The sequence below is a fragment of the Micromys minutus genome (assembly GCF_963924665.1).
Source record: "Micromys minutus genome assembly, chromosome: 10".
Classification (NCBI taxonomy): Eukaryota; Metazoa; Chordata; class Mammalia; order Rodentia; family Muridae; genus Micromys; species Micromys minutus.
In genome coordinates this window covers 48,932,017-48,946,005 of record NC_137979.1, presented here as the reverse complement: position 1 = coordinate 48,946,005, position 13,989 = coordinate 48,932,017, and the positions used below count along the sequence as shown (strand labels likewise).

At 44.7% G+C, this 13,989-nt stretch overlaps 1 protein-coding gene across 3 annotated transcripts in view; it reads left to right on the top strand.

Moving 5' to 3' along the window:
• Positions 1-9,921, top strand: part of GPATCH8 (G-patch domain containing 8) — a 75,939-nt gene extending 66,018 nt beyond the window's left edge. For all 3 annotated transcript variants that reach the window (XM_080924295.1, XM_080924296.1, XM_080924297.1), the window contains one exon: positions 3,818-9,921. In XM_080924295.1, the coding sequence (XP_080780421.1) occupies positions 3,818-7,691 (3,874 nt within the window). In that variant the 3' untranslated portion in view covers positions 7,692-9,921. The remainder of the gene's footprint in view (positions 1-3,817) is intronic.
• The last annotated feature ends 4,068 nt before the right edge of the window (positions 9,922-13,989 follow it).

Genomic DNA, 13,989 nt, shown 5'->3' with positions numbered 1-13,989 from the left:
GTTTTTTAACCTGTACTTCAGATTTCCATTTTGTGTTTAATTTGTTTGGTTTTGTGTTTTTCCATACTGAAAAGGAGCCAAAAATAAGTGGGAATTGGAGAAGAAAGTTCTTAAACTTGTGAACTATAACATTGAATTAAACCACCTATAACGTGATTGCAGTTTTTTTCTTTTTCTTGTTTTTTTCTGAAACAGGGTTTCTCTGTGTAGCCCTGGTTGTCCTGAAATTTACTGTGTAGACCAGGCTGGCATTGAACTCAGAGATCTACCTCTCTCTACCTCCAGAGTGCTAGGATCAGAGATATGTGCTTCCATGCTTGGTTGCAATTTCTTATCTGACAAATTTACAAACTGCATTTGCTTATTCTGTATATACATAGATTCATGTGCCATGGCATGAGTGGGTGACAGAGGACAATTCTGTGCAGTCTGTTTTCTTCACCCACCTTTACATGGGTTCTAGGAATTAAACTGAGGTCACTGGGCTTGTATGGCCGCCCTTCACCTACGGAAACATCTCCCCAGCTCAATTTGTGGCTTTTCTATATTTACCAATTTTTGCATTTACTAATGCATCTTTCTTGGGTATGTTCTAAGAATATCTCAGTAAAATGTATATGAGGCTACTTTCTGGTTCAGGATATATTACAACACTTGCTTTTCTTCAGAAGCAACTTTTAGCTCTCATTTTATAAATTAGCAGTTAAAAGATGACAAAGTGGGGCCGGAGAGATGGCTCAGCGGTTAAGATCACTGACTGCTCTTTCATAGGTCCTGGGTTCAATTCCCAACAACCACATGTTGGCTCACAACCATCTGCAATGGGATCTGATGACAGCTACAGTGTACTCGTATACATACAATAAATAAATCTTTAAAAAAAAAAAATGACCAAGTAGGAATGATCAGTGTGTAGGTTACTATTTTGGCACTGGGCCCAGTACATGGAACATCATTTGTTCGTTGATATGGGGTAGACTATGACACAATATAAGTATGTTTTACTGTGTCTGCTTGGATTCCATCTTTGAACAGCAATAGCACATACAACAAAATTTAGATACCATGGTACCTGGATTTCTTGGCCCCAAGTTGAATGCAGCCCACAGCTAGTGCATATCTAATTGATTGTCTTTAATTACTGAGTTCAGACTTGAGGAAATACCTAGATAGTACATACACAGAAAGATAGGCAGTAAACACTGTCTTTAAAGCACCTTAGTAGTTCTGCTGTAGGAGCTAGCAGGTTGCTTATTACATGCATCATTCTGAGCAGCTCCCTAAAGTATAATAGTTCCTACACATTCAACAGGGGCCAGCAGCATGGCTCAACAAGTCATTCTCCAACATCCACACATGTACCATGGCTTGTGTACATTTCACACACACAACTAGTAAAATGTAACAAAAAATACATTTTAAAAAAGACATTAAAATAAAATTATAGAATTATTAATAAGTTTGAGCTGTGCCCTATATGTGTGTTATAATGCCTGAAAGATGAATCATCCCTTTATCCAAAACTTACATTGTTAGAACTTCTCTTACTGTTAATCTCTTGGTGTATCAGTTTATAGATTAAACTTTATTATAATGTAGCCTCTCTGTGTAGGTGTGTGCTTGTGTGTGATTCCGTAAAGTCCAGTACCGTCCGTCATGTACTCACTTGTGGTCTTCAAATATCTACCACCATGACTAGAATACTAATCAATAAACCAAAGCGTGACTGTAGGTATGATGCCCAAGACATAGGGAAGACTAATTTATAAAACAAACATAACCATAAAGTAGTCCAGTAGAGGCTTCCAGCTATGTTTAATTCAGAATATATACATTTGTAAGCTGCATATAATAATATTATATGCTTGTAATTTTAGCCTTCTAGAGGTTGAGGAAGGAGGATTGCCGTGTGGGTTCATGGTCATCCTGGACTATATAACTAGATTTAAACCAATATCTTCTACTATTGCTACTGTTGCCACCACCACTTCTCTTCCCCTTCCTCTTCTTCCTCCTCCTTCCCCTTTGTTCCTTCTTCTTTCTTAAATGAAATTCGAACCAAGTGTGGTAGAGCATTCCTTTATTCCCAGCATTCAGGCTTATCTCTGAGCTGAAGGTCAACCTGTATACAAAATGAGTTCTAGGCTAACCAAGGCTACATAGTGAGACCCTGTCTCAAAAAAGTAAATAAAATAAAAGTGAAATTTGGGACACTTGCCACCAGCTCTGTATAATGGAAGAAGATAACCAACCTACTCTCTCAGATTCTAGCCTCAACATGAATGGCAAGGCACAAATGAATACATAAGCAGAAAGAAAAAATTTTTTTAATGTAAGTTTGAAAGTGCAGGGGAAAAAGCCTTTCTTGAGCTAAATGAAATATAGCCCTTTGGAGGGGAATAAAAACAAGGTCTTACTTTGTTGTCTAGGATAAACTAGAACTCACTGCATAGATGAAGCCAATCTTGGATTCAATAATAATCCTTGTGTCTCAGGCTGGAGAGATGGCTCACTGGCTGTTCTTCCAGAGGTCCTGAGTTCAATTCCTAGCAACCACATGGTGGCTCACAACCATCAGTAATGAGATCTGATGCCCTCTTCTGATGTGTCTGAGACAGCTACAGTGTACTCATATACATTAAATAAATAAATCTTTAAAAAATAATAATAATACTTATGTCTCAACCTCCTAAGTACTATGCTTAAAGACTTAAGCCACCATGGCCTGCAGAATAATCTTTGGAATAGTTGCATGTCCATATAGTTGATCATATGCCAGGTGATAGGGTAATAAGATTGGAAGGACCAGCAAGATGGTAAAGATTCTTGCCATCCAATTTTAAACCCCAGAATCCACATGGTTGAGAGAACCAGCTCTAACCTCTATATAACAGGCCTTTGGCATGCATTCTGTCTGTCTCTCTTTCTGTCTGTCTGTCTCTTTCTCTCTCTCTCTCTCTCTCTCTCTCTCTCTCTCTCTCTCTCTCTCTCTCACACACACACACACACACACACACACTCACTCACTCACACACTCAATAAATACATGGAATTGTGAAAGTGGAGGGGCTAGAGAGGTTGCTCTGTGGTTAAAGAGGACTAGAGTCTCTTCCAGAGAACCTGGATTCAATTTCCAGTTCATAATCTCTTGAAACTCCAATCTTCGATGTCCTCTTTTGACTTCCAAAGGCAATGCATACATGTATTACACAGGCATACATAAAAGCAAAATGTATACATAAATTTAAAATAAAATGAAAAGGAAAAACGTTTTTAAGTATATGATTTCTCTAATATATGATATGTTCTGTCTGCGTGTACACCTATATGCCAGAAGAGCATCAGATCCCTTTATAATGGTTGTGAGCCATCATGTGGTTGCTGAGAATTGAACCCAGGGTCTTTGAAAGAGCAGCCAGTGCTCTTAACCACTGAATCACTGAGCTATCTCATCTCTCACCAGCCCAAGAGGAAAATATTTTAATTTAAAAAAAAAAGTGGTAACAGACTAGAGCAGAAACTATGAGGTGGGTTTTAAAGACTTGGGTTGTAAGGTAAGCCTTTTTGTATACAAGACGGCCTAAAGGATAGCAATAGCTAGCTGGCCTTGGGAACCTGGCCTGGTGTTTTAATCAAGTGAGACTTTGCCTACCTCTGTTGAACAAGTTCCATTCCTCGGCATATTGCTAGGGACAGCCAGCCACTCTGCATCTTTGAGGCTGAAGTATGGTGAGTGGAAGAACAAAGAAGAGGAATATGTTGTAAGATATGTAACTTGAATCCTCTTTGTTTTCTCGCTTTCTCAACCACTGTGTAGTGCACCTGGAAGTGGGCCCATGTTCAGACCAACCACGGTGGCTGTGGACGAAGATGGTGGAGAGGAGGATAAAGACGAGTCGTCAGCCAACAGTGGTGCAAGTGCTGTCTCTTCTTGTGGCTTTGGGTCTGACTTCTCCACAGATAAAGGGGGCCCCTTTACATCAGTGCAGATCACTAATACTGCTGGACTGTCGCAGGCTCCTGGGGTAGCCTCCCAAGGTATCAGCTTTGGCATTAAGAATAATCTGGGGCCTCCACTGCAGAAATTGGGAGTGTCGTTTTCCTTTGCCAAGAAGGCTCCTGTCAAACTTGAATCAATAGCATCAGTTTTCAAGGACCATGCAGAGGAAGGAACCTCTGAAGATGGAACAAAGGCTGATGAGAAGAGTTCTGAACAAGGGGTGCAGAAGGTGGGAGATACCGATGGCACTGGTAATCTTGATGGAAAGAAAGAAGATGAAGACCCTCAGGATGGGGGGTCCCTTGCCTCAACACTGTCCAAGTTGAAAAAGATGAAGCGGGAAGAAGGGACAGGGGCTACAGAGCCAGAATATTACCACTATATCCCCCCTGCACACTGCAAAGTCAAACCGAATTTCCCTTTCTTACTCTTCATGAGAGCCAGTGAACAAATGGAAGGTGATCATGGTACACACTCAAAGAATGCCCCGGAACACAGAAAAAGCAGTTCTCCCAAGCCTAAAGGCAGTAAGGCAGCAGCAAGCCAAGGAACAGAAAAAACAGTTAGTGAAGTTTCTGAGCTGCAAAAGGAAGCCACTGTGGCTGGGCCTTCAGAGCCTGGAGGCAAAACTGAAACAAAGAAAGGCTCGGGAGGTGGTGAGGGTGAGCAGAGTGTGGAGAGTGGGGAGACTTCAGAGACCCTGAGGAATGAATCCGATCCTAAAGGAATCTCTCAGGCCACCCCAGCAACAAAAGGAGGGCAGGGACCCAAGCATCCTACTGGTCCATTCTTTCCAGTTTTGAGCAAGGATGAAAGCACTGCCCTCCAGTGGCCATCAGAACTACTCATTTTCACCAAAGCAGAACCTTCCATTTCCTATAGTTGTAATCCTTTATACTTTGACTTTAAACTTTCAAGAAACAAAGATGCTAAAGGGACAGAAAAGCCAAAAGATGTTGAAGGTTCCTCAAAGGATCATCTCCAGAGCCTTGATCCTAGAGAACCTAATAAAAGTAAGGAGGGAGAGCAGAATGTAGTACTCTCTTCTGAAGGCAGAGTAGATGAACGTGCTTCAGGGGCTGCCTGTAGCAGCCTGAACAAGCAGGAGCCTGGGGGTAGCCATGCATCAGAAACTGAAGACACTGGAAGAAGCCATCCCAGCAAGAAAGAACCATCAGGCAAGTCTCACAGACACAAAAAGAAAAAGAAACACAAAAAATCCAGTAAGCACAAGCGTAAACACAAGGCTGACATGGAAGAGAAGAGTTCTAAGGCAGAGTCTGGGGAGAAGTCTAAGAAGCGCAAGAAACGAAAACGGAAGAAAAACAAATCATCAGCCCCAGCTGATTCAGAACGAGGACCCAAACCAGAACCTCCTGGAAGTGGCAGCCCTGCACCACCAAGAAGACGGCGCCGAGCTCAAGATGATTCTCAGCGGAGATCCCTTCCTGCTGAAGAAGGAAACAGTGGCAAGAAGGATGATAGTGGAGGTGGTAGCAGTTCCCAAGATCACAGTGGGAGGAAACACAAAGGTGAACCACCAACTTCCTCCTGCCAGCGGAGAGCTAGCACCAAACACAGCAGCCGGTCTAGCCATCGAAGCCAACCCAGTAGTGGAGATGAGGATAGTGATGATGCTTCTTCACACAGACTGCACCAGAAGTCTCCATCCCAGTACAGTGAGGAAGAAGAGGAGGAGGAAGAGGAGGAGGAGGAGGAGGAAGATGAAGACTCGGGTAGTGAGCATTCTCGTAGCCGCTCTCGATCTGGCCATCGCCATTCCTCACACCGTTCCTCCAGGCGTTCTTATTCAAGCAGCTCTGACGCTTCTTCAGACCAGAGCTGCTATAGTAGACAGCACAGTTACTCTGATGATAGCTATAGTGACTACAGTGACCGATCAAGAAGGCACTCTAAGCGCTCTCATGATTCAGATGATTCAGACTATGCCAGCTCCAAACACAGGTCCAAACGACACAAATACTCATCGTCTGATGATGACTATAGCCTCAGTTGCAGCCAGTCCCGAAGCCGATCTCGGAGTCATACAAGGGAGCGATCAAGATCCCGGGGTCGAAGTCACAGTAGCAGCTGTAGTCGCAGTCGAAGCAAGAGGAGAAGTCGCAGCACCACAGCCCACAGCTGGCAACGAAGCCGAAGCTATAGCCGGGACCGGAGCCGCAGCACCAGAAGCCCTTCTCAGAGATCAGGCTCTAGAAAGGGATCATGGGGTCATGAGAGCCCAGAGGAAAGGCGCTCTGGCCGTCGGGATTTCATTCGTTCAAAGATTTACCGCTCCCAGTCTCCCCACTATTTCCGTTCAGGTCATGGAAAGAAAGAAGACTGCAGAGGAGACGACAGTAAAGGAGCAGGCCTGCCCTCCCAGAATAGCAATACTGGCACAGGAAGAGGGTCAGAAAGTGACTGCAGTCCTGAAGATAAGAATTCTGTTACTGCCAGACTGCTGCTAGAGAAGATCCAGTCCAGGAAAATGGAGAGGAAACCCAATGTGTGTGAGGAGGTGCTGGCCACCCCTAATAAGGCTGGGCTCAAGTACAAAAATCCCCCACAAGGTTACTTTGGGCCTAAGCTCCCCCCATCTCTTGGTAATAAGCCTGTTCTTCCAATGATAGGGAAGCTTCCAGCTACCCGGAAGTCTAATAAGAAATGTGAAGAGCCTGGCTTGGAAAGGGGTGAAGAACAGGAACATTCAGAGCCAGAAGAAGGGTCCCCAAGGAGCAGTGATGCTCCATTTGGGCATCAGTTCTCAGAGGAAACAGCTGGTCCCTTATCAGACCCTCCCCCAGAAGAGCCAAAGTCTGGAGAAGCTACTGCTGATCACTCTGTGGCTCCATTAGGCACCCCAGCACACACTGACTACCCTGGGGATCCAGCCATCTCCCATAACTACCTCCCTGACCCCAGTGATGGGGATACTCTGGAGTCTCTGGATAGGGGCAGTCAACCAGGCCCTGTGGAATCCAGCTTGCTGCCTATAGCCCCAGACCTTGAGCACTTCCCCAATTATGCACCTCCCAGTGGGGAACCTAGTATTGAGTCAACAGATGGGACTGAGGATGCTTCCTTGGCTCCTCTAGAGAGCCAGCCCATCACATTCACCCCTGAGGAGATGGAGAAGTACAGCAAGCTCCAGCAGGCTGCACAGCAACACATTCAGCAGCAACTTCTGGCCAAACAAGTAAAGGCCTTTCCAGCCTCAACAGCCCTAGCTCCAGCCACACCAGCCCTGCAACCCATCCACATTCAGCAGCCAGCCACAGCCTCTGCCACCTCCATCACAACCGTTCAGCATGCCATCCTACAGCATCATGCTGCAGCTGCTGCCGCTGCCATTGGCATTCACCCTCACCCTCACCCTCAGCCACTTGCCCAAGTGCATCACATTCCCCAGCCCCATCTAACCCCGATTTCCCTGTCCCATCTCACTCATTCAATTATCCCTGGCCACCCTGCCACCTTTCTTGCCAGCCACCCTATCCATATAATTCCTGCTTCAGCTATCCATCCTGGGCCCTTCACCTTTCATCCTGTCCCACACGCTGCCCTCTACCCTACCCTGCTTGCTCCCCGACCTGCTGCAGCAGCTGCCACTGCCCTCCATCTTCACCCACTACTTCACCCCATCTTCTCAGGACAGGACCTGCAGCACCCTCCCAGCCATGGGACTTGAGTTGGAAGTCGGAAGCCTATGTTGAGCCAGGGAAGGTGACCTATTCTTCCCTTGGGGGTGTTGAGCCATTTATACCAGCAAGTGAAAGCTGGAACAGGCAGTGTCGTGACAGCCAAAGAAATGAGTTTTGGCTTGCAGGGATGGAATTAGATTTGAGGTCTGCTTTGGGTTTACTATCAGGGATATTTCCCCCTTTCTATTACTCCCTCCTGTGTTTCTAAGCTAGGGAACACCAGTAAGTGCTACCCACACTCCTCTGCAGCAACATCTCCAGACTGTCAAGTAATCCTTCCTTCCTCTACTTTCTGATCCTCTGCACTTCCCTCTGTATTTTCAAAACATTTTCCTCCTCCAATGGGTTGTCACCGAAGCACTTGCCATGGGCCCATCCGATCCTGCCTTCTCAGTGCCACGAGGAAGGCCAGGCTGCTCCACCACTTTTCGGCAGTGTCTTTGACTATCCCTTTGGGACACGTTATCCCAGGTGAGGTGGAAGAGGGAGTCTAACCTAGAACCAAAAGCAACTCAGGCTGCAATTCGATCCACTTTCCTTACAAACAGAGCCATGCATTTGGCACTACTGTCCTCATGCCCCTCATCCCAGAAGAGGCATCTACATATCCCAGAAAACAAGATCCTATCATGAGTTGAAGCTATGCTGAACATAGGGTCACCCATGTGCTTCCCATAAAGGAGCTCGTGTCTGAAGGGTATATTTTCTTCTGTTATGTTGATGTTTCTTTTTAATTTATAGGATTTTTTAATGTAAAATTGCACTGAACTCTATAAACGTAAATGCTGCTTTTTGTAGCTCATATTAAAAAGGTTCCGTATTTGTAGTATACTGCAATAATATTTTTTACATCCAGCTCTTTAAGTGATCCTTGTTCTGGTGGCTTTCTGTAAATATGTTTGCCCTAGTTGAATTAAGAAACTTTAAAGGTTAAAAAATAAAGTATTTGTTTTCTGCTAGATGCAAAAATGACTAAGCATGTATATTTTATCAATCTCCTGTATTTTTTAAAGTTATAAACTATAAAAATGCTAACTTTTTTTGCTGGGACAAGTGTTAAATAATTTGCAGTGGTTGGTTCGTCCTGCACTGGGATTCTTGAGTTGATGAGCAGCAGGCAGCTGCCGATGTCTGAAGGATGCTCAGTTGCAGTGGTCTCCCTGATGTGCTTTGTTATACAGAGAAACAGTGGATTCCGTGGAGGAGGGGAGGATTGGTTCAACAGCTTTATTCTCTGGAAGCAGTGACACTCGGTGATTGTCTAGGAAGAGGGACCCTTTGGTTTCTCTGGGTACCTTGTTCCAGGCAGTCTTATTTGCCTTCCTAGTATTTAGCCCCCTCTGACAATTTTTAAAATGTGCCTTTTGGGTTGGCTAGAAACTAAAATAGAAATAGACCAGAGGATAATAGAGTCGGGACGGTTTTCTCCTCTTTGTTGGGAGCTGAGCACATTTATAGGTAGGTCAAGATTTTTGGCTTCACAGTTCTGTGCCGTCTGTCCAGCTAGAATTCAGTTTCAGCAGTAGAGGTTCTTTTTTTTTTTCTTTTCTTTTCTCCTGTGATACTGACCAGAAGTCCATCCATCCCTCTCTCCTTTGGCCTTCCCCCAGGCTCTCAGCCCTCCTTAACACTGACCCAAAGGTGCTTGTAATGCAGGTCTCATCTCCTTTGTTAGTGCTCTTCTTATGACTAGAACTAGCTAAGCATTCAACTGACATAAACCCTATTTGCCTAGGCCAAGGTTCTCTATCCCTGCCTTCACAAATCCCCAAAGGAATGGGCTTTATTAGAGAAGCAATTGCTGGGCAAATGAGGCACTTACTTGGCTGAGCCCCTCCTATCTTCTCAGTGTCTCTGTTGGTTTACAAGTATCACTTTTTGGATAACTAGCCCTGGAAAAATGGCATCTATTTGAAGTGAAGGGACTGGTTCTTCTTGCTTTCAGCTTGTGTAAATATTTAAATAAAACAGTATTAACATTTTGTGCTGCTTTCCGATAGGTTGTAGATCCTCTGGCCGCCTCTGCCTTCCTGGAGGCAGTTTTCTTTAACTTCCAGAATAGTGACTTTAAAACATAAAAAAAAAGAAAAGAAAAGAAAAAGAAAGAAAAGAAAAACAAAATAACCTATCCTTACAAGCATAACAGATTGTATTTAACTTTATCACATATGATAGAGATATATATGCTGTAAAATGAGGGAAAGGAACTTTCTAATAAACCGATGCTTTGTGGAAACTTAGTGGCGTCTGTTGTGATTGCTGCTGCATAGGCTGGGGCAGGTGGGAGCTTGGGTTATGAACAATGTCCTGTTGGACACAACCAAATAATAGACGTTCTAGGCCAGCTTGGAATGTTGAAAATTGCTCTGAGAATTCAGGTTGCCCAAGGTCAGGATTAATTTACCTTGAGAGGAAAACTCTGTTTCCAATCTTAGGCAGATGACTGGGAATATGCACTTTTTTTTTTTTTTTTTTTAAGAACAATGAAATTATAAGATTCATCTGCCTAGCCTTTGACCTCCAGGTGGAATTCTGTATTACCAGGCTTGAGTTACCATCTTCAACTCTACCACTGTGGTGTAGAGTGCCTCTGCCTGACCCATGAGCCTGAAGCCACACCAGGAAGTCCCATCAAGAGGGGCAGGAGAGCTGGCATGGAAGGTGTCCATTGATATTTTCCTCTTCTCAGCCTTTCAGAGCTGTGTGATGTCTGTCTCCTCCCTTCTTTTGATGAAGTTGTTTGCTCTCTGTCTACCAAGCTGAGTGCTCAGAACTGTGCTTAAAATGCCAAATACCTGTGTTCAAACAGTGTTAGTGAAAAGTGGGAGCGAGGAAGGGGGCAAGCAGAAAAGACGGATGCATAGCTGGTGCTCTCTGAAGTCGGCTGCATAGTCAGTTTTGTTCTGACAAGGGCTCAGCCATCTAGTCTCGAAACAGAAGTATTCCTGCTTATGTCCATGATGACTAATCCAGGACTTCTCAACTATTTCTATTCTTGTTGCCACAGAAAGATCCACCTCACCCATACCAACTAATCTGATTATTGCAGCTTTTTCCTAGCTGGCTTCCCTGCTTGGAATCTAACCTCCTGACCCTTGTAAACTCAGCAGCTTTTTGGAACCCAAGTGCCACCCATCTTGTGTTCAGTGCTTCATGTGAAACTGTAAGCTTGGAGAGAACAACCGAAGTTGGTTTTTAGTAGGAGTGCTCTTGTCTGTCTGTACAGAAGAGGGCATCAGATCCCTTTATAGATGGTTGTGCATCACCGTGTAGTTGCTGGGAATTGAACTCGGAGCCTCAGAACAGCCAGTGTTCTTTACCACTGAGCCATTTCACCAGCCCAGGAAGCTAGTTCTTACATCTTAAAAACAGAAAAGCCACCTCTAGGTAGTCCTCGATCAATGCCAAGCCATAATAGAAGCTTGATGGTTGTTGGATAAATGGTGCCCAGAGTGAACTGGGTTCCTTGAGGGATTCTGGACCCACAGACTGATGGACTAAGAAAGCCAGGATATCGCCAATCCTCAACCTGCTTTCAGCAGCAAGATAACCCAGTTTTGGAGCCAAAGCAATGCATCCTTCCCACCCCATGGTAACACACCCCATCAGCCAGCCAGGGACCAAGCCTTTGTTGTACCTTTGGCCACTTCCAGCTGCTGCTTTTGTACTTGGCTGCTGTTTCTGGTTTTGTCACCTTGGTGGGTTGGTATAAGGCTCAGGCTAGCTTCAAGCTCGGTGTGTCATCTTCCTCCCAAGGATTATAGTCTTGTGTCTCTATGCCCACCTCTGCTGTCTTACTCTTACCACCAGTGCCTGCTTCAGACATCACCACCTTTAACAGAGAATTCTACCCTACCCAGCTGGTCTTTACACAAGGTCCTTCTCCATTCCTTGTAGCTCCAGGCAGCCAGTGCCCCACTCTAAGCTGGTCTCAGCTATCTATTGCTGTGGTAAATGCCAGAGTAAGTTGGGAGGGCAGGATCTCCAGCTTACACTTTCACACCGCAGTTCATCATCAAAGGAAGTCAGAGTTCCTACTCAATCAGGGCAGAAACCTGGAGACAGGAGCTGATGCAGAAGCCATAAAAAGGTGCTGCTTACTGGCTTGCTCAGCTGCTTGCTTAGAGAACCCAGGACCAGGGATGGCTCCACCCACAATGGACTGGACCCTTGCCTCCCACAACCCAGTCTTTCTTTTCTTTTGTTCTTTCATTCTTTCATGGGGGGGGGGGTGCATTTTCTTAATTGAGGTTTTTTTCTTAGATGACTTTAGCTTATACCAAGTTGACATAAAACTAGCCAGCACAGTCTCTTTGTTAATTTTATTTTGTACCGGATGCTAGCAAGCATGTGGCACTGGTCCTTTTAGTGCCTTGTACAATGAAGATGGAACTTGGACCATTTAGCCTGCAGGCCTCTGCTGCTCCTGAGCCATCTTGGCTAAACCTGGTGATTTAATCTCTTTATTTCCTAACATTATTTAGATAGCTGGCCATGTTAATGTTCCTTTAGCCCTAGCACTCAAGGGTGCAAAGGTAAGCAGATCTTTTGAATTCCAGACCAACCTGGTCTGCATAGTGAAACCCTGTCTCAAATAAAATGAAAATCTTTAGAACTCTTAATCTCTGATAAATAGATGTTCAAATTCGTTAGCATGGCATTCAGGCCCCCTTACTGTTGTGAGTTCCTTCCTGTCTTTCCTGCCCTCATACCCCACTTTAAGCACTCCTCACTTAGCCCTCTACTTACTCCTCTGGATTCTGGCTCTGGTCTCCTGCTCTGGTTGCTTGTGTTATTCCCGGTATCAACAAGACAAAGAAGCCTGTGTTTGAATCCTACTTTGGCTTCCCGTTGGCATTCTACACATGAACGGTGTACCCAGAACTCTTCTGAGGCTGGTTTTTGTCTTCCTGAAATAGTCCAATTATTATCCATTTTATAGAGCTGCTTCCTAGTTTCTGTTTTCCTCTTCTGTTTACTTGCTGTCCCCCCAGTGGCAGTCCTGAGTGTCCTGGACTTAACTTGCTCTGAACTGAGCTGAGATCTTTGACTCTTGTCTTTTATACTTGGAACAACAGAAATTGTTTTCTAAAACTCCAGTACATGGATCTGGAAAGACGGCAGGTAAGAGGATTTGCTGCTCTTGCAGAGGACACAGATTCAGTTCCCTGAAGCTACATCAGTCAGTTAACAACTGCTTGTAACTCCAGACCCAAGACCCTCTGGCCTGTGTGACATGTGTACACACATGAATAATACATGCTTTTAAAACGAATCAGCCTGTCACAGTGGTGCACTTTTAATTCCTGCACTTGGGAAGCAGAGGCTGGCAGATCTTTGAGTTTGAGGTTAATGCGGTCTACAAAGTCTTGGGATAGGGCTACCCAGAGAAATCTTGTCTTGAAAAACAACAAAACAAAAATGACTCCAGTGCATAAACCAGGGTTAGTGGTGGCATTCCTAGGATCTCAGCACTCTAGAGGTGGAGGCAAGAAGATCTGAAGTTTAAGGCTAGCCTGGGCTAAATGAGACCCTGATTTCAAAAGAAGCCACAAAGGGTTGGGGTGAAAGAACAAGGACAGGGAGAAGGCTCAGTGAGTAAAGACACTCAGTGCCAAGCCTGATGACTGCAATTCAGTTCCTGAGACTCACATGGTAGAAGAAAACCAATTTTCCAACGCTGTGACTCCGTACTCAGGCTCCACACACATCCCACACTTGCATAGGCAAAATAGATTTTAAACTGTAGTTAAAACAGAGTAAGATAAGGACCTGGAGAGATGGCTCAATGGTTAAGAGCACTGACTGCTCTTCCAGAGGTCCTGAGTTCAATTCCCAGCAACCACATAGTGGCTCACAACCATCTGTAATGGGATCTGATGCCCTCTTCTGGTATACATGAAGACATACATGTGGTCACATACATGAAACAAATATTTTTTAAATTGTAATGCAAAACTACTATGTGGTGTGAGTCAATGTTAGGCTACACAGAATAGACCAGTGATTCAGGAACCATCTGGGAACAGTGGGGAGACGGAGGGTCAGCAGACACTGGTATATGGCTATCGTGAGCTTGGCACTGGAACACACCAATGAATAGAATCCAAGGGGCATTTTGCTTAACGAAAGGTAATATGTTCAGCTGTGTGCTAAGGTGAGGTATTCGAGGAAGGAAGGAGTTAGGAGTAATTCAAAGTTGGATAGAGTGGTAGAGTGGGATAAGGCAGTGGTTAATTAATCAGAAATAAAGATGGAGCTTGTGGTGCATGGCTTGGTAACCTA